We start from the raw sequence: 26,012 nt of genomic DNA on the forward strand, positions 1-26,012 counted from the left end.
TATATAGCATTCTTTTCTCAGGCTCTTTGTTTCCCCACCTCCAGAGGGTATAGTTTTGGTTACCCCTGCTCACTGCTATAAGCTTATATGAAAATAATACCCTACACTGGAGAGAAACTAGTCAGAAGGGCAAATAAGAATCAGTTGTTGATACGCGTCCTTCTAAAAAGTTTTCTAGCATATGTGTGATAAGTGTGTTGATGTATGTATAGACATAAAGAATAGCTTTATTAGAAAGAAAAATTATTTGCTGTATTGATTTTTTCTCTCTTCTTATGCCAAAGCATCTTACCTGTTACCACCAAATTAGTCTTTGTAAAAAATATTCATTACATCATTTCCCTGCTTAGAAATCTCTCCTAGTTATTTCTTTTGTTCACCTGAGCAAAGTAAAGTTGCTCAGTGTTGACGTTCTCTGAAGGATAGGCGTGGTGTCTTCCAACTTTTTGGCTTTTCTGATAATGCTTAACATTCTTTTTTTTCCTTTCCTTTTTTTTTTTAAAGATTTATTTATTTATTTATTTATGCATGCATGCATGCATGCAAGTACTGGGTACAGTCAGAAGCGTGGGAGGGTGAGAGAATTCACCAGAGCCAGAGCAGGGAACAGAACAGACAGACTGATGAAGTATACTGCTGAGGGGAGCAGTGGGCGGCAGGAGAGGTCTGCGCACCATGTGGGACCCTCGCCCGGCAGCCAGGGATCGGGCCGGGGATTGAACCGGCACTGCGGAGGCTGTGGGCAGCTTTGCAACCCAGCACTCAATTGCTGCGCCACCTGGGAGGCCCAATGCTCAACATTATTAAACACCAAAACATAAAGATAGTAATTCTTTCTCAATTTAAATTGAGTGATACTGACACCTTCTCTGTGTCTCCATTTTTTTCTCAGAAAAATACAGGTATTTGTTCATTTATATTTTATCTTACAGAAAAATGTATTCTTCCAGAAAGGATTTAAAAATTTATGTGACTGACAGACTGTTTATCTCTATTATTTCCTGTACTTTCTACAAAGGCAATTTATCCTCAGTTCTTTATGTTGACTGAGCTAGTCTGATCTGATCCACTGGTAGACTCTGAGCATAAGGTCTAACCTAATCTTTGTTTTCATGTGTCAAACCATGACTATTCAGTGGAATTGCTAGCAATTTAGGTGACTACTGGTCATTTTTCCTAGCCTTTAAGCAGAAAGTCTCATTTGTTTTGTGTGCAATCCTTAGAGTGAAAACGCTCGTTTGGCACTTTGTGAACACCCTCAGTGGACCCCTGTGGTAGTGATCCTGGGACTCCTGCAGTGCAGTATCCCCCCTGTTCTAAAAGCTGAGCTGCTGAAGACACTTGCAGCTTTTGGAAAATCTCCTGAAATTGCTGCTTCCCTCTGGCAGTCACTGGAATATACTCAGGTATATTTACAAGCTCTCTTATTTTTATTATTACAGTTTGGAAATGAGATTTGGTAATATCCTGGAAACAAGAGCCTCCAATTTGAGATGCTTAGAGTGCCAGGAACTTCGTAATAGAAACTTAGAATTTGGGGATCAAGTATAACATCAGAAACTATTAGACTTAACACAACTATACAAAATATATAGTATCAGTAGGCCTCATTATTTTTTTAAAAATTTTTTTTAAAGATTTATTTATTTATTTATACAAGCACTGGGTACAGTCAGAAGCACGGGAAAGGTGAGAGAATTCACCAGAGCAGGGAGCAGAATGGGCAGACTGACGAAGTACACTGCTGAGGGGAGCAGCGGGTGACAGGAGAGGTCTGCGCACCATGTGGGACCCTTGCTGGCGGCCAGGGATTGAACCTGTGTTGCAGAGGCTGCGAGTAGCTTCGCAACCCAGCACGCAACCGCTGCGCCACCAAGGAAGCCCTCAGTAGGCCTCTTTAAACATTTTAAGAGCTTGTATCTTTTTTAAAAATCTGAAAAATTCTTACCACATTGTAGATATATGCAGATGATAGCTTACAATATGTTTGAAAATAAAGTTGTAAGCAGGACTAAAATAAAACACAAACTATTAGATTTGAGTTTTCTCTTAGATCACTTGACAGCTTCACTAGGCTACTAAAGACTGGCTCCTTAAGCCTTTGTTTTTCAATATATTAATAAATGGACAATATATTAATATATTAATAAATGGACACAAGTCCTCAATTCCCTGAAATCAATCTGTTGTAAACCTTCTGAAGTCATCTGTTCTCACTAAATGTGGGGAATTCCTACTTTTCCCTTCTGGTCCTTCTGTGCTCTTTCTGTCCCATACCAGAGTGAAGTACCTCTGGACAGCTACACATTGCACTTAGGTGGTTTTCCATTGAAGGACAGGGCAACTGTTTTATAAGGTAACAGAAATTTTAATTGCGGCCAGAATTTTTATTGGCGGTTACACCAGGACCTTAAATTTAACTTTGGGCAAAAGTGGGAATGTGATCAAAGGGATTTTTAACTTCTATACATTTAAGGAATATGTATGCTGAAATGGGAGGGAAAAATACAGATGACAGAAAGTTTGAGAACTCAATGAATTATTAACTTTTTAAACATAAGCCTTTCTGGAATTTTTCTGCCGAGGTATAGTTATTCTATAGGTGATAAAGTAAAAAGGAACATAAGGATGTGCTTTATAGAAATTTCTTTAAGAAAATGGAGTGTGTGTTGTCTTAGAAATAATATGAGAGCCTGAGATTCTTACACATTATTCATAGATGCTACTGTTTAAAGCAGTCAAATATTCTAGTCATTTTCTAACATGTGTGCCCTGAAGATGTTGTGTGCTGAGAGACAGAGTCACTTTTGGGTTGATATTAATACTTCATTTTTTCATTCTTGAGTGTATCAGTACTTACCTGTGTCCTGGGTGCCTAGTGCTTCCTTTCACCTAAGATGAAATGTGATTGGGTTTACATTTCTAACTTAGAGCAAGATTTCTTTTTCTTTTTTTAAGAATTCCACCTAAAGTTTATTCTCAAGAGTTGCTCGAGAGTAACATGACATTAAATATAGCTAATTATACCCTAGACCACTTAGGTCTCTAGCTTAGAGAGGATGAAACATCTTAACTCAAAACTTATGCCCACATCAGAAACCTGTTCTTAACAAGTATACCTCTTGTTTTCTAGTACCACTGGTTTTAAACACACCAGTGACTTGAGTGCTGGTGAAATTGTATCCTGTAAGTTTTAAGATTCATTCCTAAAATATCTCAGAGGAAATTTGCTTAAAAACATGTTGTGTGCACTTAAAATTACCAGTTTTCAGAAGCCCAGATAATTGGAAGTTCTATCTGAACCTGACCTAATTGCTGATGAAAATACATCAGAGTCTTTTTATTTATTCTTTTTTTTTTTTTTAAGATTTATTCATTTATGCATGCAAGAACTGGGGCACAGTCCAGAGATGCTGGGTGGGGTGGGCAGGGTGAGAGGATTCACCAGAGACAGAGTGGGGAACAGAACAGGCAGATCGACTGAAATACACTGCTGAGGGGAGTAGTGGGCGAGCCAGGAGAGGTCTGCTGTGCCATGTGGGCTGCTCACTGGCCGGGTGGGGTTCGAACTTGTACTGCAGAGGCTGCGGATCACCACACAGTACGGTGCTCAGCCCCTTGTGCCACCAGGGAAGCCCTTATTTATTATTTCTGATCAACATTGTAAGATGTATGAGTGCAGGGGTGGGGAGGTTTTTGACTATTGTATTGCATTCTCATTACTGCTCTTTGATGAATGAAGATTTCTACCAACATCTAATTCTTGTTATTTTAAGATATTGCAGACTGTAAGAGTTCCAAGCCAGAGACAAGCTATCGGCATTGAGGTAAAGTTTTTCTTTTAATTTAAATGCAGTCCTCCTATATTCACATATTGATAAGATTAAGGGAAATTATTCTTACTGTGGTTATATTTATATGTTTTCATTTGAAGGATTTTCTAGTCAGTATTGAAATGGAGATAGAACTTTTAATGAAAGGAACCAAAATACTTAAGATTTCCCAGTTGGACCAGATGGTCTCACTCATAGCAGGAATCTAGAAAACCTAAATAAGGGACCAGGAAAAAGAATAACTAAGAAAGAAAAAGTCAAAATCAACAAACAACTATGACCCAGATACACACAAGGGGGGGTGGGAAGGGGAAAGAAGCGATTGGGGTCAAAATAAGGGGATTGCAATTGTATGGGGAATATAAAAATAAAATTAAAAAAAAAAGATTTCCCAGTTGGGAAAGGATGTTACATGGTAACCATCCATATTCACTGTTTGGTTTGAACTCGATTTAATTAGGTTACTTGAGTCAATCTGAAGTGAGAATTTACTGTTTCAGTTTCTTCTCCATGTTCACTCTCTTTTTATTAAAGAAATGCTTAAGATTTTTAATTTTAACTCAAAGTTGGTAATAATATGTGGGCATTTTAGATTCTTCCATCTCACTGATCTTGAGTCTGTACTTTTTCTTTTAAATGAAAAATGTATTTGTTGTGACTTTTGGTGTGATATTATAGCAATATGAAGGAGTTAATGTCTGCAATATGCTTTGCCATTTGTTGCCAACAGTTTGACATTACCAATTTTTCTTGGAAAGGTTGAACTGAATGAAATCGAATCCCGCTGTGAAGAATACCCGTTGACTCGGGCCTTTTGCCATCTTATTAGTACGCTGGTGGAGAGCTCATTTCCTGCTAATTTGGGTGCTGGACTGCGGCCTCCTGGCTTTGATCCTTACTTACAGTTCCTTAGAGATTCTGTGTTTCTCCGATTCCGCACAAGAGCTTACCGGAGAGCAGCTGAAAAGGTTATGTTCAGAGAAATCTTTTCTTTCCTTCCTCCCTCCCTCCCTCACTTCCTTCCATTTTTTCATTTATCATATAAGGTGCTATCAATTCATTTTAGCTTTTTAAAGTTATTAAAATTCAGTCTTAATCACCAAAACATCCATAGTCTGAGTAGTTTATATGCATTAAGGAATAAATCTGGACGCTAAAAGCTAAGCACTGACTTTTTAGTGAACAGTACTTTATATGAATTTGTATTCATTCAGATCCTTGAATGAACAAGTGCTGACCAGAATTTAACCAAAAATGTCATACCTTTGACAGTTGGTAACATACTATTTTTTCTTGGAATGATTTAGTTTAGGGACTGAATTAAGGATGAGTTTAACATACCGATTTCTATTCATTAGTAGCACTTACGGGTTGTAGAGCGTTGGCTTAGTGGGAAGGTGTATTACGATATCTGCCATGGATTGAGCCTGAAAGCATACTGACATATTTGCTCCGGTTGTAACCCACTCTTAACTGAGTTTATCTAATATATCATTTTATGTAATTCCAGTATTACTTGAGGCAGATACTATTAATATTCCCATTTTACAGATGGAGGCTTAGCAAAGTTAAGAAACTTGCCTAAGGTCCAGGACCAGGATTTGAACCTAGGACTCTGATTCCAGATCCAAGCTCATAACCACTAAGCTATGTAAGAGACCCTTCCAGGTTCTGATGTGATTCACTTTAGTCTATAATACTGTTTGCCTCACATTACGCACAGTTTGCTGTTTTTGAACCTGTTGGGTTTATTTGTTGTTATATTAATGATTGTAAAAATAATTTATTTCATGCTAATTTGGGACAGTTAGGAATATACGGAAAAGACAGGAAGGAATTATATCACCCATAATCCTGTTGCCAAAGGAAGGATAATTGCTAGTCTTTTTCCTGTGGGTATATATGTAAATTGAAATAATTAGTTATGTTAGTTTGTATCCATTTTTGGCCACTAACTACAGTATCATGAAGATTTTTTCATAATTTAGATAATTTGAAAAGTCTTTTTAATGACCGTAATCATTATTTTTAATGATACCGTCTTTACTTACTTGTGTTCACCATTATTTATTTTATTCATTGCCCTATCACTACACATACTTTGTTTCTACTAGTCCCAAATAACTGAAGTTCATTTTTAATCAATTGCTTTATAATTTTGGCTTATTGTATAGTAAAAATAAATACTGAAGAGGTGCATTTTTAATCCTAGAATTACTAACATTTCCTATCGGATGAAAACAGTAGCAAACACGCTCACTGATAAAAGTCATTCAGATGAATATGGATGCTGATAATTGTCATCTCTTCAAACACGTGTTCTTATATATTTTTTGAATTTGTTTTAAATACCTTATTTCCCTTTTCTTGAAAAGGTTTTTATGACCTTTGTGTTGAGAGCTTCATTCAGCCATGTTCTGTCCAGGTGCTACTCTTTTTCACTCACGCATGTCTGTATTTCAAGTGCTGCTGCTTCCCCCAGTTAACATTAATTTCAGTCCTCACCCCTAAACCCCCACAACATATTTACCAAAAGAAATTTTCCCTCAATTTTGTGAATTTAATTCACTTGAAAGTTTTTCTTTCAGGTTTAACTTATATCACTATAATTTAGAGCACTAGCTTCTCACAAAAACAGTGCTTTGGATTGAGATAGAGTATTAGAGACTATATTTATCAGTCCTGAAATCCATTATCATGTGGTGATAAATCTTTTTTATTTAAGTAAATAAATTTATTTTGATAAATAATCTTGAGAAATTTACAAAATAGAGAAAATTTTATATTTTCCTGAATAATTTAAAAATAATAACAAAATTCACTGTATAGTCCCAAATCCCAAACTCAGCCTTGATAAAATTATGTGAAGAAATAAAGATTTTTAAAATAATTTAAAAAACCACCCTGTGTGTAGTAATGAAGCTCAGTCCTATCAAAATTCTTTACAATGGATTTTTTAAAACAAAATATTAATTTAACCATGCCACCATGTATATTTTTCCTTTGGAATAAATTTTTCTCTTAGAATAGTTTTCTCTTTGTTGTTACATAGACTTTAAAAACATTTTAAACCTAAGGGCCAATTATGGGGTCATTCACGGCAAGCCTATCAGTGACTTTTTGTTCTTCACTTCTTTGGCTAGAGCCATGGCATAGAACCCAGGGCTGGGAAATGTGAATCCCAGCATGTGAATCCTCAGCATGCTTGCTGCCAAGCTTGAGGGTCTTGGGGACAGCATTTGGGCTTAGCACTTCACTTGCTTTGCCTGTGAAGTAAGGGTGATTAGATAAGATGATTTTTCAGATCCTTGCCCCCTGAGATTCTTGGAGAAAATGTGAACTATTTGATACTTTGGAGAAGTGTCCAAATCTGATGTTGTTTAATTACACATTGACTGACTTGATGCTAGGTGCTTTAGATTTGCTAATGAAATCCAAATTTCTGCTATAGAAATGAAGTTTTGTTTTAAACGAGTAAAGCTTTTATAAATATTTTACCTTGAAGAATAAGCCAGTCCTTTATCTTTTAACAAAATAAAGTGAGTTAAGATTTCAATTTGCTTAGCATGCATTAGTTAGGTAGACGAAAGACTTGACTTCTTTTCTGGAGAAAAGTGATAAAAATAAGAAGCCTAGCAAGGCTATCACCCTGGGTGATTGTTACTGAAATAATTTGTGTCTTTCTGTAGTGGGAAGTTGCTGAGGTTGTTTTGGAGGTGTTTTATAAATTGCTCCGAGATTATGAGCCTCAACTTGAAGATTTCATAGACCAGTTTGTGGAACTACAAGGTAATTTAATTATGTCACTTTCAGATAAGGTGTCAGTTATTATTTATTTATTTTTTTTTAGAGAAGAAAAAAATCAGGTAAATTTGTTTTATGACTCTTAGTTCATCATAAAGACAACTCTTCAATTTCAGCAACACATTTTATTTCTCATGAGATAAACATATTTTTATAACATAATTTGTCATTTTATGGCCAAGGAAAAATATACAAAAAAATAAGGTGTCAGTTATTTATAAAGCTAGGTATAATTTATAAATTATATATGTAAATTATAAATAACTTGTTTATAAATTTAAATTGAAATTTAATCTTTTTTGTAACATAATTTTATTCATTTTAATTGTCCTGAGTAAGAGAAAATAAAGTCAAATTGTACTGGTTGGAGGATCAAGAGCACTGCCTTACAGATTCTCTAATGAGTTAACATTTACATGTTTATAATTAGTGACTAACTGCTGTGTCCATATCGGCTTTTTGAAGATTTTCCAGTGTATACAATTTGTGTTATTGTTTCTAAATTGAAACTTGCCATCATCTGTTTAGGTGCTATTTAATTTACAAATCTCATAGATACTGTGTTATTGAGGATATAATAAAAACGCCAATTCACCATCTGTAAGACTCTGCTATGTCTTCTTTAGGAGAAGAAATCATAGCCTATAAGCCACCAGGCTTTAGTCTGATGTATCATCTTCTGAATGAGTCACAGATGTTGGAACTTGCCCTTAGTTTACTGGAAGAAGGCGTTAAGCAGCTTGACACCTATGCTCCTTTCCCAGGTATGTGCTTGAATGTCATCATGTCTTGGAAACAACTTTGATAGTTTCATCTTTTGTAAACTGATGGCTTGAAATAGATGATCCCTGAAGCTCTTTTACATGGTAATGTTCTCTCTGTATCTATAGTGATATTGTCAGTGAGTCATAACATAAAAATTTATTATTTTATTTAATATGTATATTAAAAGTGAAAACAGATGTATTTCATCGTAGCTTTATTTTGGAAATCACTCCTTTAGTTTCTCAGTCTCAGCACCATAGACATTTTTGACTATTATTATTATTTTTTAAAGATTTATTTATTTATTTATACAAGCACTGGGTACAGACAGAAGCGCAGGAGGGTGAGAGAATTCACCAGAGCCAGAGCAGGGAGTAGAACAGGCAGACTGATGAAGTACACTGCTGAGGGGAGCAGTGGGCGGCAGGAGAGGTCTGCTGCGCGCCATGTGGGACCCTCGCCGGCGTTCCGGGATCGAACCAGCGCTGCAGAGGCTGCGGGCAACTTCGCAGCACAGCTCTCAACTGCTGTGCCACCTGGGAGGCCCCCATTTTTGACTAATTATTTGCTGTGGGGGCAATCCTGTGTATTCTAAGCCTCTACCCACTAAAATGCCTGTGGCACCTTCTCAGTTGTGACAACCAGAAGTGTCTCCAGACATAGCTAAGTACCCTCTGGGGCCAGATTAATTCTCATCTGACAACTAATAGGGGGAAATTACAGGAAACATGACTGAGAAGCCATTGCAGAAAAGTAACCTGGGTCACAAGTGTTACCTTGACTTGCATGGGCAAGCACTTGTGTGAGGTTCCTGCTGAAAGCTTGAAAACTGGAAGGCTTTTAGAATCTAGAATTCTTCATCTTGTTTTCCTAAGAACTGACTGATTTTCTAAGATTCATGTGGAGCTTTCTAACTTCAGTTTTGCTCTCTAGGGAAGAAACACTTGGAGAGAGCAGTACAGCATTGTCTTGCACTTCTCAATCTTACTCTACAAAAGGAAAACCTTTTCATGGATCTTTTAAGAGAGAGTCAACTGGCTCTGATAGTCTCTCCTTTGGAACAGCTATTGCAGGGAATTAATCCCAGAACGAAGAAGGCAGATAATGTGGTGAATATTGCCAGGTAAGTACAATTTGTAGTAGAAAAATAGGCTCTTTGAAATAAATGGGCCTGTTAGCTTTGATTTCTACATTTGCGGCCTGTTTTTATTCTTGCTTTCTTTTAGCTCCTCTGATGTTAGTTACTCTGAAACTGTATTCTGTGTCCTAAACATTTCTAAGTATAAAGTGACATAATTTTCATATTGTTTGTTTACTATAGGGGTTGGATGTTTGGAGGATGGGACTGGGGAGCAAACTTCTAGTAGTTTGCTGGCAGTGTTTGGTGTTTCATGACTGGTAGAAGCGTCACCCTGATCTCTGCCTTCAGCTTCACGTGGCACTCTGTGTGTGTGTCTCTGTCTCTCTCTAAATGCTCCCCTTTTATAAGGACATTAAATTGTGAATTTGGACCCTATCTAATGACCTCTTATCACAATTGATTTCATCTACAAAGAGCCTATTTCCAAATAAGGTCCCTTATTTGGAAGTTGTTGGGTTTGTTATCACCATATGCATTGTGAAGGAAACAAATACAAATCAACCCCTAACAGGCTGCATCTTTTTAGAAGGGGAAACCTTTGTCTAATTTACCCAAAAATACTATATGGGTAGAAGAAGCATTGGTCTAAGTGTTTTTTATTGAGCATAATGAAAAGACAAAAGTTTCACTGCATTGCTACTCAAATGTTTTCTTCTTTTAAAGGTATCTGTATCATGGCAATAACAATCCAGAATTGGCTTTTGAGAGTGCCAAGATCCTCTGCTGTATCTCTTGCAACTCCAATATTCAGATAAAATTGGTTGGAGATTTCACACATGACCAGGTAACTGATTTTGTTGTTATTTTTGTGCATTGTGAGTATATATGGATGTGTCTGTAGAAGAATCTTAGTTTTGTTTGTGGAAAAATTCTCTAGGAGTAAGTATATTTATATACAGTGGGTAAAAATCTGCCCATGTCCTGAATTGGGATTTGTTTTTGAAGATAATACTATTTCCAGTGATACTGCATCTACTCTGTGATTATACTTTTTGGTACAATAATGTGTGACTATACGGCTTAATGAAAGAGTACATTAGAACGGTTAGGTTTGTAACTGTTTTTTCATCTTTGTTTCAACCTTAAGTCAGTTGCCTATGTTCTGGCTGAGACTAAATCTAAATGTCTGACTGTAGTACATTGTCTATTTCTGTGACCTTCTGTTGGCCCACATTTGTGTCACATCAAGTGATAATGCACTGATATCAAAGATAATGAACTTTGTAAGTTCTCTTTCTATTCACTGAATAACTACAACTGGGCTACTGCTGTTTCCCATCTCCCCCCACACTCCCTTTTATAGACTTGTTTCTCATTGTATCTTTATATTGGAAATCACTACTTTAGCTAGTTGAAGGATTTTATTGTATGTGCGTCAGTGTTTTGAAACAGATTTTTCTAGTATTTTGGATGAAATAGATCTTTGTTTTGTAGTAACCATCCCTAATATTGCAGAACTCTTAGAACTGTTCCCTAGCTACTTTCTGCTTATGTAGTAACCTTTATTTGTTATAACTCAGGATGCCCTTTCATATTGCTAAGTGATCTCTGGGATGGCAATATCAGCTAGTTGAGAACCACTATAGTAAAATATTGATATCAGATCTGTTTTTAGATGAGGTTCATGAAATCACAAGATAATCCAGGGATATTGAAGATTAAGATTTTCAGTTTACTGGCATTCATTTTAATATAAATTACCGTTAATGATTTTAACATCCTACTGAATTTCTTAAGGAGGTAAATAGTATTTAATGTCTCAGAGGTATAAAACAGGTGATAAGTAATACACTTCCTAGGAGAGAAGGTAAGAATTATATTTTAGTTAAACTCTCATAATGATGAATATATAACAAAGAGGTCAAGAAAGGCCAATTTAATGTGGTTTTTTTTTTTTTTTTTTTTTTTTTTAAGAAAAACTAGTTTGAATCTTTGGGGAGGATAATTAGGGAACCACATTTGGAAATCAATAAATTTTTATAATTGTGTCTAATTTTTTTCTACAGAGAGCTGACTTGTGGCAATTTAAGGAACCGTATTTTCTATTAATAACAACTAAAACCCAATTCCTTTGTTTTAAGCAGATTTCCTTTTATCTTTATAGATAAATGCTTATAAACATGTATTATGTTTATCATTTTTCTAATAATTTATAAACTTTTTATAATTTGTCATTTTTTAATCTTTGTGTAACTTCAGAGTGTAAGTCAGAAGCTGATGGCTGGATTTGTAGAGTGTTTGGATAGTGAAGATACAGAAGAATTTGTACGTCTAGAAGAGGGTATGTCTTAGATTGACATGTATTATATATTTTAGTTTACATAAAAACTTAATAAAAGAAAAAAATTCTCAAAAACTGTTAACAGTCTAGCGGTAATGTAAGGAAAATTGAGAATCTGCCAACATTAATGTGTAAGACTTGAGAAGTCTCTAAACAAATCTGAAATCAACATGGCTAGTTGGGTAAACTGGAACCAAAGAAAATGTGGGGGTTTGGAACACAAGTTTCATATTTTTAAAGTTGATTTATGGTTTGTTTTTTTTTTTTTTTTTTAAAGATTTATTTATTTATTTATACAAGCACTGGGTACAGTCAGAAGCGCGGGAGGGTGAGAGAATTCACCAGAGCCAGAGCGGGGAGCAGAGCAGGCAGAAGGACCGAAGTACACTGCTGAGGGGAGCAGCGGGCGGCAGGAGAGGTCTGCGCACCATGTGGGACCCTCCTCTGGTGGCCGGGGAGCAGCTGGGTATCGAACCGGCGCCGCAGAGGCTGCGGGCAGCTTTGCAACCCAAAGCTCAACCGCTGTGCCACCGGGGAGGCCCTAAAGTTGATTTATGTTAACTACTTATTTTTAATTTTGTCTTATGATTTCCACATTAAGGGTCAGAACTTGAAAAGAAGTTAGCTGGAATCCGTCATGAAACAAGAATCTACATCTTGAATCTTCTCATCACCTCTTTGGAAAGAAATCCACCCAGTCTTGCTCTCTATCTACTGGGCTTTGAATTAAAAAAGCCTGTCAGTACCACAAATCTTCAGGATCCAGGTACAGCTATAAGACACGTAGGCCTTTGTTTCTTTTCATGCTTAGGTGACTAAGTGGTGATTTATTGAATATTGGGCTTGTGGGCTAAGTCACTGAAGTGAATAATGAAGGTTATGTGATGGGTTTACCTTGATGACTTAGATCGGGCCTAGACAAAGCAAGTCTGAGAAAATTAGTATCTATCTTACTTACCTGGCAGGGGAGATACCATGACCACAAAGTTGGTTTCCCTGGGGCGAGACTCATCCATTACACTCTGGATGTGCTGACCCCTGCAATTTCCCCAAATGTGGGAAATGACTGCCTAATTTGTGGTAGTGGGGGACTGTGTTCATGCTCTCCACTGTTAAAAAAAAGAGAGAGAATTAGTATCCATCAGTTTTCCTTATCAGTATTTGAAAGGGTATTTACAGTATTGCACATGTTATAGAATTTTAACTTTTGTAAGAATAATTTAAGGGTCTTAATGCAGAAATTTTAAATACGGAGTTTCCTTTTGGTCTCATGTAGGCGTGTTAGGTTGCCCACGGACGTGCCTTCATGCTATCCTCAACATCTTGGAGAAAGGAACTGAAGGGAGGACAGGCCCGGTGGCAGTGAGAGAATCCCCTCAACTCGCTGAGCTGTGTTACCAGGTATACAGAAGCCTGCTCTTTGTGGGCCTGAACAGAAGCAATTTAACTAGCTCCTTGGCTACACCACAGTTATGGTAGTATAATGAACAGTAAGACTGAATTGAAATGAGTTAATGTTGTAGTTTACCAGTTTTTCATTTAAAACCCATAAAACACAAATCTTAGGATCCTTTAAATTTAATATGTTTTTTAAGATCTATCTATCTATCTATCTATCTATCTATCTATCTATCTATCTATCTATCTATCTATCTATTTATACAAGCACTGGGTGCAGTCAGAAGCGTGGGAGGGTGAGAGAATTCACCAGAGCCAGAGCGGGGATCAGAGCAGGCAAAAGGATGGAAGTACACTGCTGAGGGGAGCAGCGGGCAACAGAAGAGGTCTGCGCGCCATGTGGGACCCTCCTCTGGTGGCCGGGGAGCAGCCGGGGATTGAACCGGTGCTGCAGAGGCTTCGGGCAGCTTCGCAACCCAGTGCTCAACCGCTGTGCCACTGGGGAGGCCCAGGATCCTTTAAATTTACAGATCCAATGTACCACTGACTTGAAACATGAGGGAAATTAATTTTTGTAACATAATGACCAAGTAGTGTAGAAACTTTCCAATGATGCTTTGTTTCAAGTTGGTTTTCTTTTAGTGGAGAGAGCAGTAGAATTGGGTCAGAAGACTTTGATTCCTACCTCTACCCCCCTTAACTAGCTAAGTCAGCTTGGGCATGCCATACAAACGTCTCTGAGTTTTTTAATCTATGAAATGGACTGTTGTGAGACTTAAATAAGAATGTGGTAAAAGTGCTTTTCAAGATCCATGTAAATTATGTAGTCCTGTAGCTATTTGAGGTGTTAGAAAGTTGAATTACTTTTTTCATTCATTCATTCATTCATTCATTCATTCATTCATTTATTTTTAAAGATTTATTTATACAAGCACTGTGTACAGTCAGAAGTGCGGGAGGGTGAGAGAATTCACCAGAGTGGGGAACAGAACAGACAGACTGACGAAATACACTGCTGAGGGGAGCAGTGGGCGTGGCAGGAGAGGTCTGCGCACCATGTGGGACCCTCGCCCGACAGCTGGGGATGGAACCGGCGCTGCAGAGGCCGCGGGCAGCCTCGCAGCCCAGCGCTCAACCACTGTGCCACCAGGGGAGGCCCTACTTTTTCATTTATTTATGCTTAATTCTTACCTTTATTGTTATTATTCATTTTATAACTATTAGTTTAAGAAGTAGACTTTATAGAGCATCACTAATTTCTCAGTTTAAATGGAACCCAGATTCACAGGTTCATCATAAAGAAATACATAATTAGCTTTTAGTGACATGGAGATTTTTCTTTGTTGTTCTCCTGTGCTCTGGCTGCCCACACACCCTTTCACTGTAAGTACTGCTGCTCGGTCTTTCTTGGAGTCAAACTTCATTCTTACTTAATGGGGTGGGGGGGAGGTCAAACTTGATGTACATTTTCATTTTAACACAGTGTTACAGAATTTGACATACATAGGTAGAAGTAATGAATCAACTTACTCATCTAAACTACTCATTAGGCAGGTGAAGAGAATGAAGCCATATTTAAGACAAAAAGGTGGTGAGAGGAAGGGAGAGAAGAATCTGACAGCAGGAGAGTATGTGCCCTGCCTCTCAGCACCTGCTTGTTTTTACCATGGAGGAAAACATGCCAGGGTAGCTAGAGCCCCTGATTTTTTTAAACCACTGTTCTAGCCAAACACAGCATGTGTATCCCAGCAGCCTGCCAGTTTTATAACATATGCTCTGTGACTTTGCTACTCAGAATGCAGACTAACATCATGAGCATCATCTCCTGGGAGCTTGTTAGTACAGAATCTTCGTCCACTCCAGACCTGCTGAGTAGAACCCAGAGTTTTAACAAGAAGCACTGTTCTGTTTTTAATGAAACATGCTTTCTTCACCTATGGGTGTATACTTCACTGGGCTTGAGAAAGAAATCCAAACCTCTAAGAAGAGTTTGTTAGTTTCAGTAAACCTGAGCAAAGGGAAATAATTTGGGCTTTATTGATACTTTAATCATCCAGCAATTGAAGGTCTTCAGGGTGAAAAAGTCTAAACTGAATCTCATGCCTTTGCCTTTTCAAGAATGGAGATTTTTCCTGCCTGGTCCTGAGAGCTAGAAAGGGGACCGGGCACATACCCATTAAATGGCTTGCGACTCACTTTTTTTTGTCCTTCCTCCAACAGTGTTCTGTCTCCCATATCTCTGAGCATCTATTCCTGTGTCTTGTTAACTGGTCATCTGATATAGATGCTGATTATTGTTTTGCTTTGTGAAGTTCAGTGTTAGCTTCTTAAATTTTTTTTATAGGGCATGGAAAACACTATCAAAGCTGTTTGAAAGACTAGCATACATCTGCAATAGAACTACTTTTTACCTTGTGCTCCCTTTTTCCTTAAGAATGCATATTTCTTTAGTTATATGCAGTAGCCATACGATTTTGTGCCCTTCCTCTCTTTCTATGTACTTTCTATGCTTCTACAATGTAAGTTACATTTAGGTTGTTTGCTGCTTGTTACTCTGCTCTAGTGTGTAGTTGCCTTTTGTTGTATATTTTTAATCTGTAACTAGACATGGATTTATAGTCAATTGTTATCTGTTTATAAAAGTCACAGAACACTAAATTGGTAAATACTGAGCTTGTGTTCCTAGGGAAAACATAAGATGAGATTTCTGCAAACCTCTGATAGCAACATTTTCATCAACTGATGAATACATAACCTTGTTTTCTCTGTGTTGTTTCATGACACTTGATTTAACATTTATTGTTGATTCATTAACATTGAACCCATGGCAGGAGTTTGACACTCAGACCTAGCTTTCCTTGTGAGGCTCATCATAGGCTCCTTGCTCTTAGGAACCTTGTACAGGACATCAGCACTGTGCTTGCGGGCAACAGTAAGATCACTCACAGAAAGTACAAAGAAGGTGAAAAACAGGGCAATAAATAGACTGTGACAAAGACTCGTGTTTATAGCGTTAAAAAGCCTGAAACAAAAAGGCAGCTTGTTCAATTTCAGCTGAGAATGTGCAAGTTGGGTGACTGGAATTTTTGCTGCTCTTTGCCTTTCTGTGAGTGACTCCCAAAGCACAAGAAGTGATTTTGGAGTTAGAAATAAACTTTAGCATGTACCCGAATTTGCAAATATGGTATCTGTTAATGAAGACTATGTTGGGTCAAAGAATATGAATACTTTTATGAGTTCAGATTTTAATTTGCAAGTAATTGTAACAATTGCAATAGATATTAAATGGTGTCAATAATAGATGAATCTGAAGTGCCTGATGTATGAAAAACAATGAATAGTAATAAAATGAATCAGTCATGGAAGTTTTCACTACTCCTTTGCCAGATACTGGAATTTGATTTTTGCAATTAAAAAATCAGTATTAAAATTAAAAAATCAGTATTTTGCTGATTTACAGTAAGACACCTGCCTTAATATTGCCCAGATTTTTTTTTATTACTGAAAAGGATGGACATAGTTCTTTGATTATAGGCTATTTTAGTTTTTCTTCATCTAAAATGTTTTTGCCATTTTATCTATTTACATCTTTATGATATTCATAAACCTAATGGAGCTCTTTATACATATTATATTCACTTTTTCCTATATTTGAGATCAAAGCTTTTATCTCCAATTCTATTATTTTTTGTTAAATTTTTTTTTTTTTAAAGATTTATTTATTTTATTTATTTATTTATACAATCATTGGGTACAGTCAGAGTGCGGGAGGGTGAGAGAATTCACCAGAGCCAGAGCGGGGAGCAGAGCAGGCAGAAGGACCGAAGTACACTGCTGAGGGGAGCAGCGGGCGGCAGGAGAGGTCTGCGCACCATGTGGGACCCTCCTCTGGTGGCCGGGAAGCAGCCGGGGATCGAACTGACGCCGCAGAGGCCGCGGGCAGCTTCGCAACCCAGCGCCCAACTGCTGCGCCACCGGGGAGGCCCTATTTTTTGTTAAATTTTTGTGTGTCATTTCAAGATCAGTTCTCTACTAATGTCACAGCATTCTATAATATCCCAATATATTTCCTTGAACTACGGTCCCAAGGATTGTTTATAACTCTGAGTTTCTATTTTATCTATTTGCTTGAGCCCATTCACTCTTAATTATCTATCTTACCTTTTTTCTAAAAATGTATAACAGAAAATGATTTTGGTAGTATGGAAAATAGACTTTTGGTGGCATACATGCTGTAGTATATACAGATGTTGCCTTTTAATTCTTTACACCTGAGATCTATATAATGTCACAAGCAAATGTTCCTTCAATTTTTTAACAAAAGGTGATTTGGGGATTTTCTTATTTTAAATCTTTAGGTGATATATCAGTTATGTGCCTGCTCTGACACATCTGGTCCTACTATGAGATACTTGAGAACCAGCCAGGATTTCTTATTTTCTCAGTTGCAGCATTTGCCTTTTTCTAACAAAGGTAGGATGTTGTTTTCCCTTGTGATTATAACAGATTTATAAAGTTCATACTGACTGACTTTACTTATTACATTTGGGGGTAGCAGCTCTAGTATTAGTAGAACTCTTTTCATTACTCTTCTTTGTAACTTTGGTTGCTTTGTAATTTTGCTTCAGAAGCTTGATGTTTTGGCTGTTAGCACAAAATTATTGAAAAATAACCTGTCAAGGGTGAGATTTGATAATTTCCTAACAAATTCTAATTGAAAATTATGTTGAAGGGATAAAAAAATTCTGGAAATTTAGATTTTTTAAGTGAGAGTTGTTTTATAAAAATATTTGTTTTACTATAAACCAGAGACACACTGTGGGGGGGGGGCAGGGAAAGGAGGAATTGGGGTGATAATAAGGGGGGTGCAAAGTATGGGGAATATAAAAATAAAAAAAAATATTTGTTTTGCTTTGTTCTTGTGTATACATTGAAGCCAGTACAGATATTAAAATAAGAAATAGAAAACTAATTATGATAGAAACAATTTCTAACTTAGTTTATTGACTTGACACAATTATCCCATAATTACGCTTTATCAGGATTCTGCATTATATAATTTCATTTTTGACCCATTTTTGACAACTTTTTGAATTCATGTTTATCCAGGCCCTGATGGCTTTTTGAATTTTTTAAAAGTTTTCTTTTTATCATCTTTATGTTTTAGGAAATCAGGACTCACAGATTTCATAATATCTGTTATTAAGATTACCAGTTTTTAATTTACTTTTTGGAGTGATAATGTGTGAATGATCTAAATTACTATTTACCATTTTCCACTTCATTTTCATAAGTGTGTCTTATTTTTGCTCCTACAATTTTGTTTGTATAAGAACCTTAAAATATCTTTCATAACTAATTATAAAAAAAGAATCTTGGGCCTCTTCTGGTGGTGCAGCGGTTGAGCGCTGGGTTGCGAGGCTGCCTGCAGCCTCTGTAGTGCCAGTTCGATCCCCGGCCACCGGCGAGGGTCCCACACACACACACAAAAAAAAATTCTTGTCTGTTACAGAATCTGTTTTTGAAAAATCAATCTACCTTTATTTTTAGAAGTATTAGTGTCTTATTTGGTGACTTTTATGTTTATATTGTTGCAATTTAGAACTAATACTAGACTTTAAAAGTCCTATTGTGTGATTCCCAATCCTAATTGTATGTCCAACCAGATATCCTTAGTTATCTTAAGAGACAAAATAAAATTTTTCAATTTAAATTTAAATATTAAGTTTTATACTGATGTCAAAATATGACAAACTCAGACTTGTGTAGCTCTTTACTAAGTTATCCTGGTAGGGGAAGCTTGATTCCTTTTTTTTCTTCATTTGCATTTGCTAATTTTTCATAGAAATCTACTGGCTTGTTTCTTCCTTGGTATCTGTTTCTTCTTCTTTAATTTTACAGAGTGCTTAATTACTCTGCTGCCAAGTCTCATAAATTATTAACTAAGTTACATGGGACAATATATGATGATTATGAAATTTAAGTTGTGTGTTTCTTTCCAGAATATGAAATATCTATGCTAAACCAAATGTCATGGCTGATGAAGACTGCCTCGATAGAACTGAGGGTAACTTCTCTGAATCGTCAACGGTCACATACCCAGAGACTCCTACACCTCTTATTGGATGACATGCCAGTGAAGCCATACTCAGGTGATTATGTGAATGCTGGCATTTGTTTTATTGTGCTGCTTAGTGGTCTGTGTGAATGCAACCATAGCTTTGAATCATGGCTAAGTATGACTTGACTATAGACCCAACAAGTTCTTCCTGCCTTGCAATATTTTCCCTTCAAACCCAGAATTTTAAAGTCATCCCATAGCTGTCATTTTATTATTGTTTGAGGCATCCACATTATACTTTGTGCATATATACAAAGATTCAGTGGAGTTTGTCACACTGAGTCAATACAGCCCAAGATATTTTAATGTGTATTATACATGCAAATTAAGCATATGCTTTTCTAATCATCTTATTGGCATGATTGGCCCTCCTCTTTTGGAGTTCTGATTATTCTCTTTACAATTGCGAAGTGGATCCTGTAGTGATGGAAAGAATTAAGTGCATGTTGTTAATAAGTTTCCATCAATCTTTGCATCTTAATTATCCATTTGCAACAGACTCTTTGACCTAGAAGCCATGCATGACCTAGAAATAAAATACTTCATGTTTCTTATTTTCAAATAAATTTTATGAATGTTGTTCTTTTTCTGATTTATTATTACTGATGCGCCAGCAGATGGTGAAGGAGGAATAGAAGATGAAAATAGGTCTGTCTCTGGGCTCCTTCACTTTGACACCGCTACAAAAGGTAAAGCTCTTTCCATTTGTGACACATTTATAACTATATGACATTGCTTAACATTTCAAATGATGATTGTTATGCCCTTATCTTCAAATTCTGAACTGGAATAGAAATGCTATAAAAAGAATTATTTGTTATCCAAAAAAATTTTTTTTGGTAATAGGATAATAGGATGGGGGGAAAAATTGCAAATGGATGTATTAGAATAAAATTTAGATTTTTAACTCAATCTTTTGTTTCTAGACTAAAACTCTTTCTGAACATGACATTTTCCATGAAAGTGAATAGTGGTGGTTTGTTATCCCCAGTATCCCAAGTAAAATTGGCCTGCTTTTTATTTCTAGTTCGTCGAAAAATTCTGAGTATTCTTGACTCAATTGACTTCAGTCAGGAGATCCCTGAGCCTCTGCAGTTGGATTTCTTTGATTGGGCCCAGATTGAACAAGTTATTGCTAACTGTGAGCATAAGAATTTACGGGGACAGACAGTCTGCAATGTCAAGGTGAAGAGTTCTTTAAAGTGTGTGCAATATCAAGTGCTTCACTGTGCTTTTCATTTTGTCAACAGCCAGGAAATAGAACTGAATATACCACACCAAGTTTACCTGCTTCAAAGGTTTCCCCACCACTTCCCTCCTAGTAGTTAGCCTATCCAGCTCTTACTCTGGAGTGATTTTCAATACTCAGCTCTCTGCCAGGTAAATGGTAATGGCTTCCCTGGTAGGAAAAGGATATCTAAGGCCTTTGCATTAACTTACCTGCTTAGCATCTCTCTGGTAACACTTTCTGAAGGTGAGGGGCACCTAATGTGTTTGACTAGAGACTGAACAGTACCACTGTGAAATCAGAGATAAAAGTATCTGAAACTTTTCCTTTGAGGATAGTTTAAAATAATTGCCAAGTGTTATCGTTCTATCAGCGTCTGACATGGTCTCATTTCTCTTTTCCCAATTCTGTAGCTGCTTCACAGGGTTCTTGTAGCTGAAGTAAATGCCCTTCAGGGTATGGCAGCCATAGGACAGAGACCTCTGCTGATGGAGGTAAGCCCTACTGAGTGTATGTTAGTTTTAAACCTTTTATGCTTAAAGTACTTAAATTGCTGTTGAGAAGATGAAATGGTATTTCATTAATTAACAAACTACTTAAAATAATTGAACTTTAATGGAATTTTTCACTTCTGACTTTATAAGCTGAAGTTAACTCTGGGATGCCAGAATAAATAATATTTTTTCTGCTAGGCTAGTTAGGATGTGCATCCTGTTCATATTGTGCTAGACTTCACTTGCTCCCCATCAGTGGAGTCATTTGTCATCATGAGTAGGAATTTATGGGTAAAAGGTGAGGTAGAAGGAACCACATACATGGGCCACAGCAAAAGGCAGAAAAGTAAAAGGCACATCAAGAAAACATACCACCGAACTTGTATTTTATCCAACTCTAGGCTGCAGAGTAAATAAGTACAGAGGAGAAATATGATGGGGTTAAAAATCTTGTATTTCACCTACTTCTCCTCCACTCCCTTCTTTCCTTTCTCTCTCTCTCTCTCTCTCTCTCTCTCTCTCTCTCTCATTCATGGCTTTATATATATTTTCTGGGCTCCAGGTACCAGTCAAACACGAAAGGTCACCTGCTAATTGCCATGCTTGTAGAAGTTTTCCAAAGTATCTATAGACGTTTTCAAATTAACAGATAGTATTACAAATAGGAGCTGTTGGCAATAGGCATTTTTTGCCCATGTGTTAACCTTGCAATTCAATTTCTGTGGCTTTAGGAAATCAGCACCATACTCCAGTATGTGGTGGCAAGAAACAAATTGCTGCAGTGTCTTCATGCAAAACGACATGCGCTAGAGTCCTGGAGGCAGCTGGTGGAGATTATCCTGACAGCTTGTCCCCAGGACCTCATTCAGGCAGAGGACCGACAGCTGATTATTCGTGATATTTTACAAGATGTGCATGATAAGGTGACATCATTCCTGAATTACTTTTATATTGTTGAGCAAATATTTATGTACCATTTGAACGTAGAGTTTGTCACCTTTTTTTTTTCCTGTTATATTAGGAGTAAATAGAGTTGTGCAATAGTAAAATTAATATTTTCTCCTTTAATTCTTTACAGTAGTGGTCTCATTCAGAGTATCAGAATTATCTAGGGAGCTTTTAAAAATTGTATGTGTGTGGATCTTACCCCAGACCTACTAACTGGGACTCTCTGGTGGTGAGCCTATTTATGTGAATTTCCATTAAAATCTTCCCTGCGGATTTCTGATAGGAGTCCCTCCAGGTTAAGAACATGTGTTACTGAACATCATTATTTAAAATTTTCTGTAATATCAGCTTTGAATTTTTTTGACTAGTACAATTCTATTCTTACATTTTTATAGTAATTGAAAAGATGAATATGGTATAAAACATGTTAATGTCGCTGAATGCAAGGTTCTCACTCTGCCTCATTTTTCTATTTTAAGATACTAGATGATGAGGCTGCACAGGAGTTAATGCCAGTGGTAGCAGGTGCCGTGTTCACACTCACCGCTCACCTAAGCCAGGCTGTTCGCACAGAACAGAAGCAGCCATTAGTCTTGGGACCTGGGGAGGCCTCATATGCTTTTGTGCTGGACAATACTTTCACCTCACCGCCTTCAGCCGAGAGCCCAGTGGTGGGTTTTGCTTCTATTGGAGATTCTTCACTTCACATCATATTGAAGAAGCTGTTAGACTTCATTTTGAAGACAGGTTTTTTTTTTCATCTAAATTTTCTATGAACTTCAACTTTGGAATTTGTTTTAATTTTAACTAAAGAGAAAGGTTTTCACCCTATTATATCTCCCTAGGAGGCGGATTCCAGCGAGTGCGGACACACCTGTATGGCTCTCTGCTCTATTATCTACAGATCGCACAGCGACCAGATGAACCAGACACCTTGGAAGCAGGTACACTTAGATTGACTTCTAATCTTTCCTGGCTTTAGAGATTAGTTCCTTTACATTAGAAAAAAATAGCATCTTTTGATTAAGCAAAACTAATGCGTCTGTATGTAATCATTAGAATGCGTACTCTGAATATAAAGAATAGTTTTTTTTATGAAGATAATACTGTGGAAACAAACTCTTAAATAGTATTTAATTAGCTTTATACATTTTTCCATTTTAGATTAGCAGTAAATAGAGTTATACAATACCAATATTGAAACTTCTCCCAAGAAACGGTCATTCTGTACATTGGTAGCTCCTCTCTTACCAATCTCACGGAACAGTGTGTTATAGATAGTTTGTTTACCATCTTCCCTTTGTAGAACTTCATAGAACATATCTAGTTAAATCTTTTAAAATGGGTATTTTCCATGGTATATAAAAGTAACATTTTTAACCATTTGCCTTAATCATAGGTATTTAAATTGCTTCTTATTTTTACCATCCCAAAAAATGCATCAAATATTCTTTTTATGCCTATGTATTTCTTCAGAAGGATGATGTATGGTAGAATTTCCATATGAAAGATTATGCACATTTTCATTTTAATAGATTCTACCAAATGACATTTGACCAGTGTAACTCATCAATAGTGTACTTATTTCTTTTTGTACTAACAGAGGTTTTCCCTGGGTAAATTCCAAGAAGTAGAATTTCCATTTGTAACTAAGAGTAATAATCTGGATTCTTTGGCTTCCAGATATGAAAAATGTTTTTAAATGTTTTAACTATTCAACAAGTAGTATATAATGCTCTATATGCCAAAGATTCTATTTAAGAACTTGTCAGAAGTACTTTCTGATAATGGACATTCTTGCTTTCTTTGTGTGTGTTACTTGGTAAACAGATTCTTTAAAACTACTTTGTGTGAGATCCACATTCTTTTCTTTAATGTTTACCATGTATATGTTTTAAAAATATATATTTTTTGAAGTAACTGGTTTATATAGACTATATTCATAATCTCTTCCTTAGAAGATATTGTCAAATGCTATACTTATAGAAATGTTCTACCCACTTAAATATAGCGCAAAAATACTTTCAAAGGTCATTAAAAATTACAGAATAGTTCACAGAACCTTTGGTAGTGAGATAGTAATGGAGAATTTTTTTTTTTAAGATTTATTTATTTATTTATACAAGCACTGGGTACAGTCAGAAGTGCGGGAAGGTGAGAGAATTCACCAGAGCCAGAGCTGGGAGCAGAACAGGCAGAGTGATGAAATATACTGCTGAGGGGAGCAGCGGGCGGCAGACCATGTGGGACCCTCACCCGGTGGCTGGGGATCGAACCGGCGCTGCAGAGGCTGCGGGCAGCTTCGCAGCCCGGCGCTCAACCGCTGCGCCACCAGGGAGGTCCAGTAATGGAAATTTCACTCCTCCCTTCTTAGCCCCTACCAAACTCTCATTTTCCTCTTGTCTACAATTTTTACATTTTTAGTTGTTGGCAAAATCATCACTTAACCACTAGGTGGAGCTCTACAATATGCGCTTTATAGGAAGTCATTCTTGAGGTGTAGGAAAGAAGGATAACCATAAAAGAAAATTCATCTGCTTTTAATCTTCCAATGCTCTGTTTTTAGAGTACTTTTATTCCTTAATTATTTTTTACTGAGTCATAATTACTGCTTATTTGGACTTATTTAAAATAACAAAATACGTTATTCCCTACATACTAGTATCTTTTTAATTTCAAATTTAAAATATTAAATTTAGTAAATATTTATCAAACACCCCATACTTTTCACTTTTTTTTCCTTTTAAAGTGACTTTTTTAAAGCGTCTTTTATTTATAAGTAAGAGATTAGGAATTACAGTAAGAATAAATAATATTCTCTACTCATAGTTCTGGGTTTATGTTATTTTTGAGCAAGAATATTGTTCCCTGTTTATTAAATCCAAAATAGCCATTAATATTTTTAAAAGGGAGGATTAGAAAGGATAATTTATTACCCTTGAGGCAGTGACTTTTACATTTTACTTTTACATTTTACTGAAACAGTTTTGTCTTGCCCTTCTCCCACCTCTTCTCTGCACTGGGAGCAGCTCTCCTGCTACATCCCCTCATCCCCTGAAAATATATGCCATCCCTCTCTGGTCAGGAGCACCTCTCAGCTGCTGAGTAGATCACTGTCTGCTGTGGCGCTAAAACCACCAGGGACTCTGACAGATGAGCCCCAAGGTGACTGGGTAGCCCACGTTGCTGAACTCGCTTATTCCAAGCTGCAGCTTCCAAACCAGCATCATTTCAAGGGACATCGACACAGCAGCCACGTTCACTGTTGCTGGGGCTACCCCAGTAGGGGTAACTGGCCCTGTGGCAGGAACTGGGACTGTGTTTGGGAGCCCAGCATTGGTTGTGCCAGGAGCCCTCTCTGAGGCAATAGCTCTTCTCTGACACATTCTGGGCTTTGCTCTCTCAGCAGCCCAGGGGCTCTTGCCTGATGGTGGCCTTTCTCATCCTCCTTGCCATGTGAAGAGCCATCTCCACCTGCCATAGTTGTTTCTCTCAAGTTTTGTCTGCCCTATTCCCTTTCCTGTACTCCCTGGGGAAAGCAGTTGGCACCTGGGAAAAGCAGTTGGCTCAGTGTTTTACAGGGGATACAAATAAATACTGTATCAGTAAGAAACAGACAAGTTTGGTGATAATCCTGTGTATAAAACAAAAGAGGAGATGCCTTAGCTCCTTAGGTTGGGTTCCTGATAACCCACCCATGGCACCCATTCTGCGGGAGCTGGTGGTACCCTTACAGCACTGTTTCTGAACTTATTTGAGCTGTTAGCCCACCAGTCATTAATATTTGCGCTTCTACTCTGTGCCAATATTAGGAAAATGGAGATAGATATTAGTCCTGCAGTTCAGTAAGGTCCCATCTGATGTGGGGAAACACAACAAGCATGGAAACCTACTCATTGGTTGGTGGGCTTTCATGTCCATGGAGTAATAAGAGGATATTTTTTGTTGTGTAATTGCCTTTCATTAGAGTATTGACAAGTCTTTCTGTTGCAACCCTCT

The 26,012-nt window shown here is 37.1% G+C and overlaps 1 protein-coding gene, 1 non-coding gene and 1 pseudogene across 2 annotated transcripts in view; all 3 read left to right on the forward strand.

Annotated features, from left to right (window-relative positions):
* The window catches only part of NUP205 (nucleoporin 205), a 68,529-nt gene that overhangs the window by 25,649 nt on the left and 16,868 nt on the right, over positions 1–26,012 (forward strand). The window contains exons 13-30 of the mRNA XM_037513925.2: positions 1,224–1,406; positions 3,777–3,827; positions 4,592–4,801; positions 7,523–7,622; positions 8,264–8,401; positions 9,336–9,525; positions 10,207–10,327; positions 11,743–11,824; positions 12,426–12,590; positions 13,101–13,225; positions 17,581–17,695; positions 19,225–19,374; positions 19,961–20,032; positions 20,371–20,528; positions 20,985–21,065; positions 21,797–21,988; positions 22,493–22,760; positions 22,859–22,957. Coding sequence (XP_037369822.1) covers positions 1,224–1,406; positions 3,777–3,827; positions 4,592–4,801; positions 7,523–7,622; positions 8,264–8,401; positions 9,336–9,525; positions 10,207–10,327; positions 11,743–11,824; positions 12,426–12,590; positions 13,101–13,225; positions 17,581–17,695; positions 19,225–19,374; positions 19,961–20,032; positions 20,371–20,528; positions 20,985–21,065; positions 21,797–21,988; positions 22,493–22,760; positions 22,859–22,957 — 2,500 coding nt within the window. The remainder of the gene's footprint in view (positions 1–1,223; positions 1,407–3,776; positions 3,828–4,591; positions 4,802–7,522; positions 7,623–8,263; positions 8,402–9,335; positions 9,526–10,206; positions 10,328–11,742; positions 11,825–12,425; positions 12,591–13,100; positions 13,226–17,580; positions 17,696–19,224; positions 19,375–19,960; positions 20,033–20,370; positions 20,529–20,984; positions 21,066–21,796; positions 21,989–22,492; positions 22,761–22,858; positions 22,958–26,012) is intronic.
* Positions 12,775–12,934, forward strand: LOC119252041 (U1 spliceosomal RNA). The gene has a single exon (XR_005126708.1). It is a non-coding gene; the product is annotated as a U1 spliceosomal RNA (small nuclear RNA).
* On the forward strand, positions 24,942–26,008 carry LOC119257550 (ATP synthase F(0) complex subunit C2, mitochondrial-like; annotated as a pseudogene).

Source organism: Talpa occidentalis, unplaced genomic scaffold (assembly GCF_014898055.3).
Source record: "Talpa occidentalis isolate TD23 unplaced genomic scaffold, MPIMG_talOcc4v2.1, whole genome shotgun sequence".
NCBI lineage: Eukaryota > Metazoa > Chordata > Mammalia > Eulipotyphla > Talpidae > Talpa > Talpa occidentalis.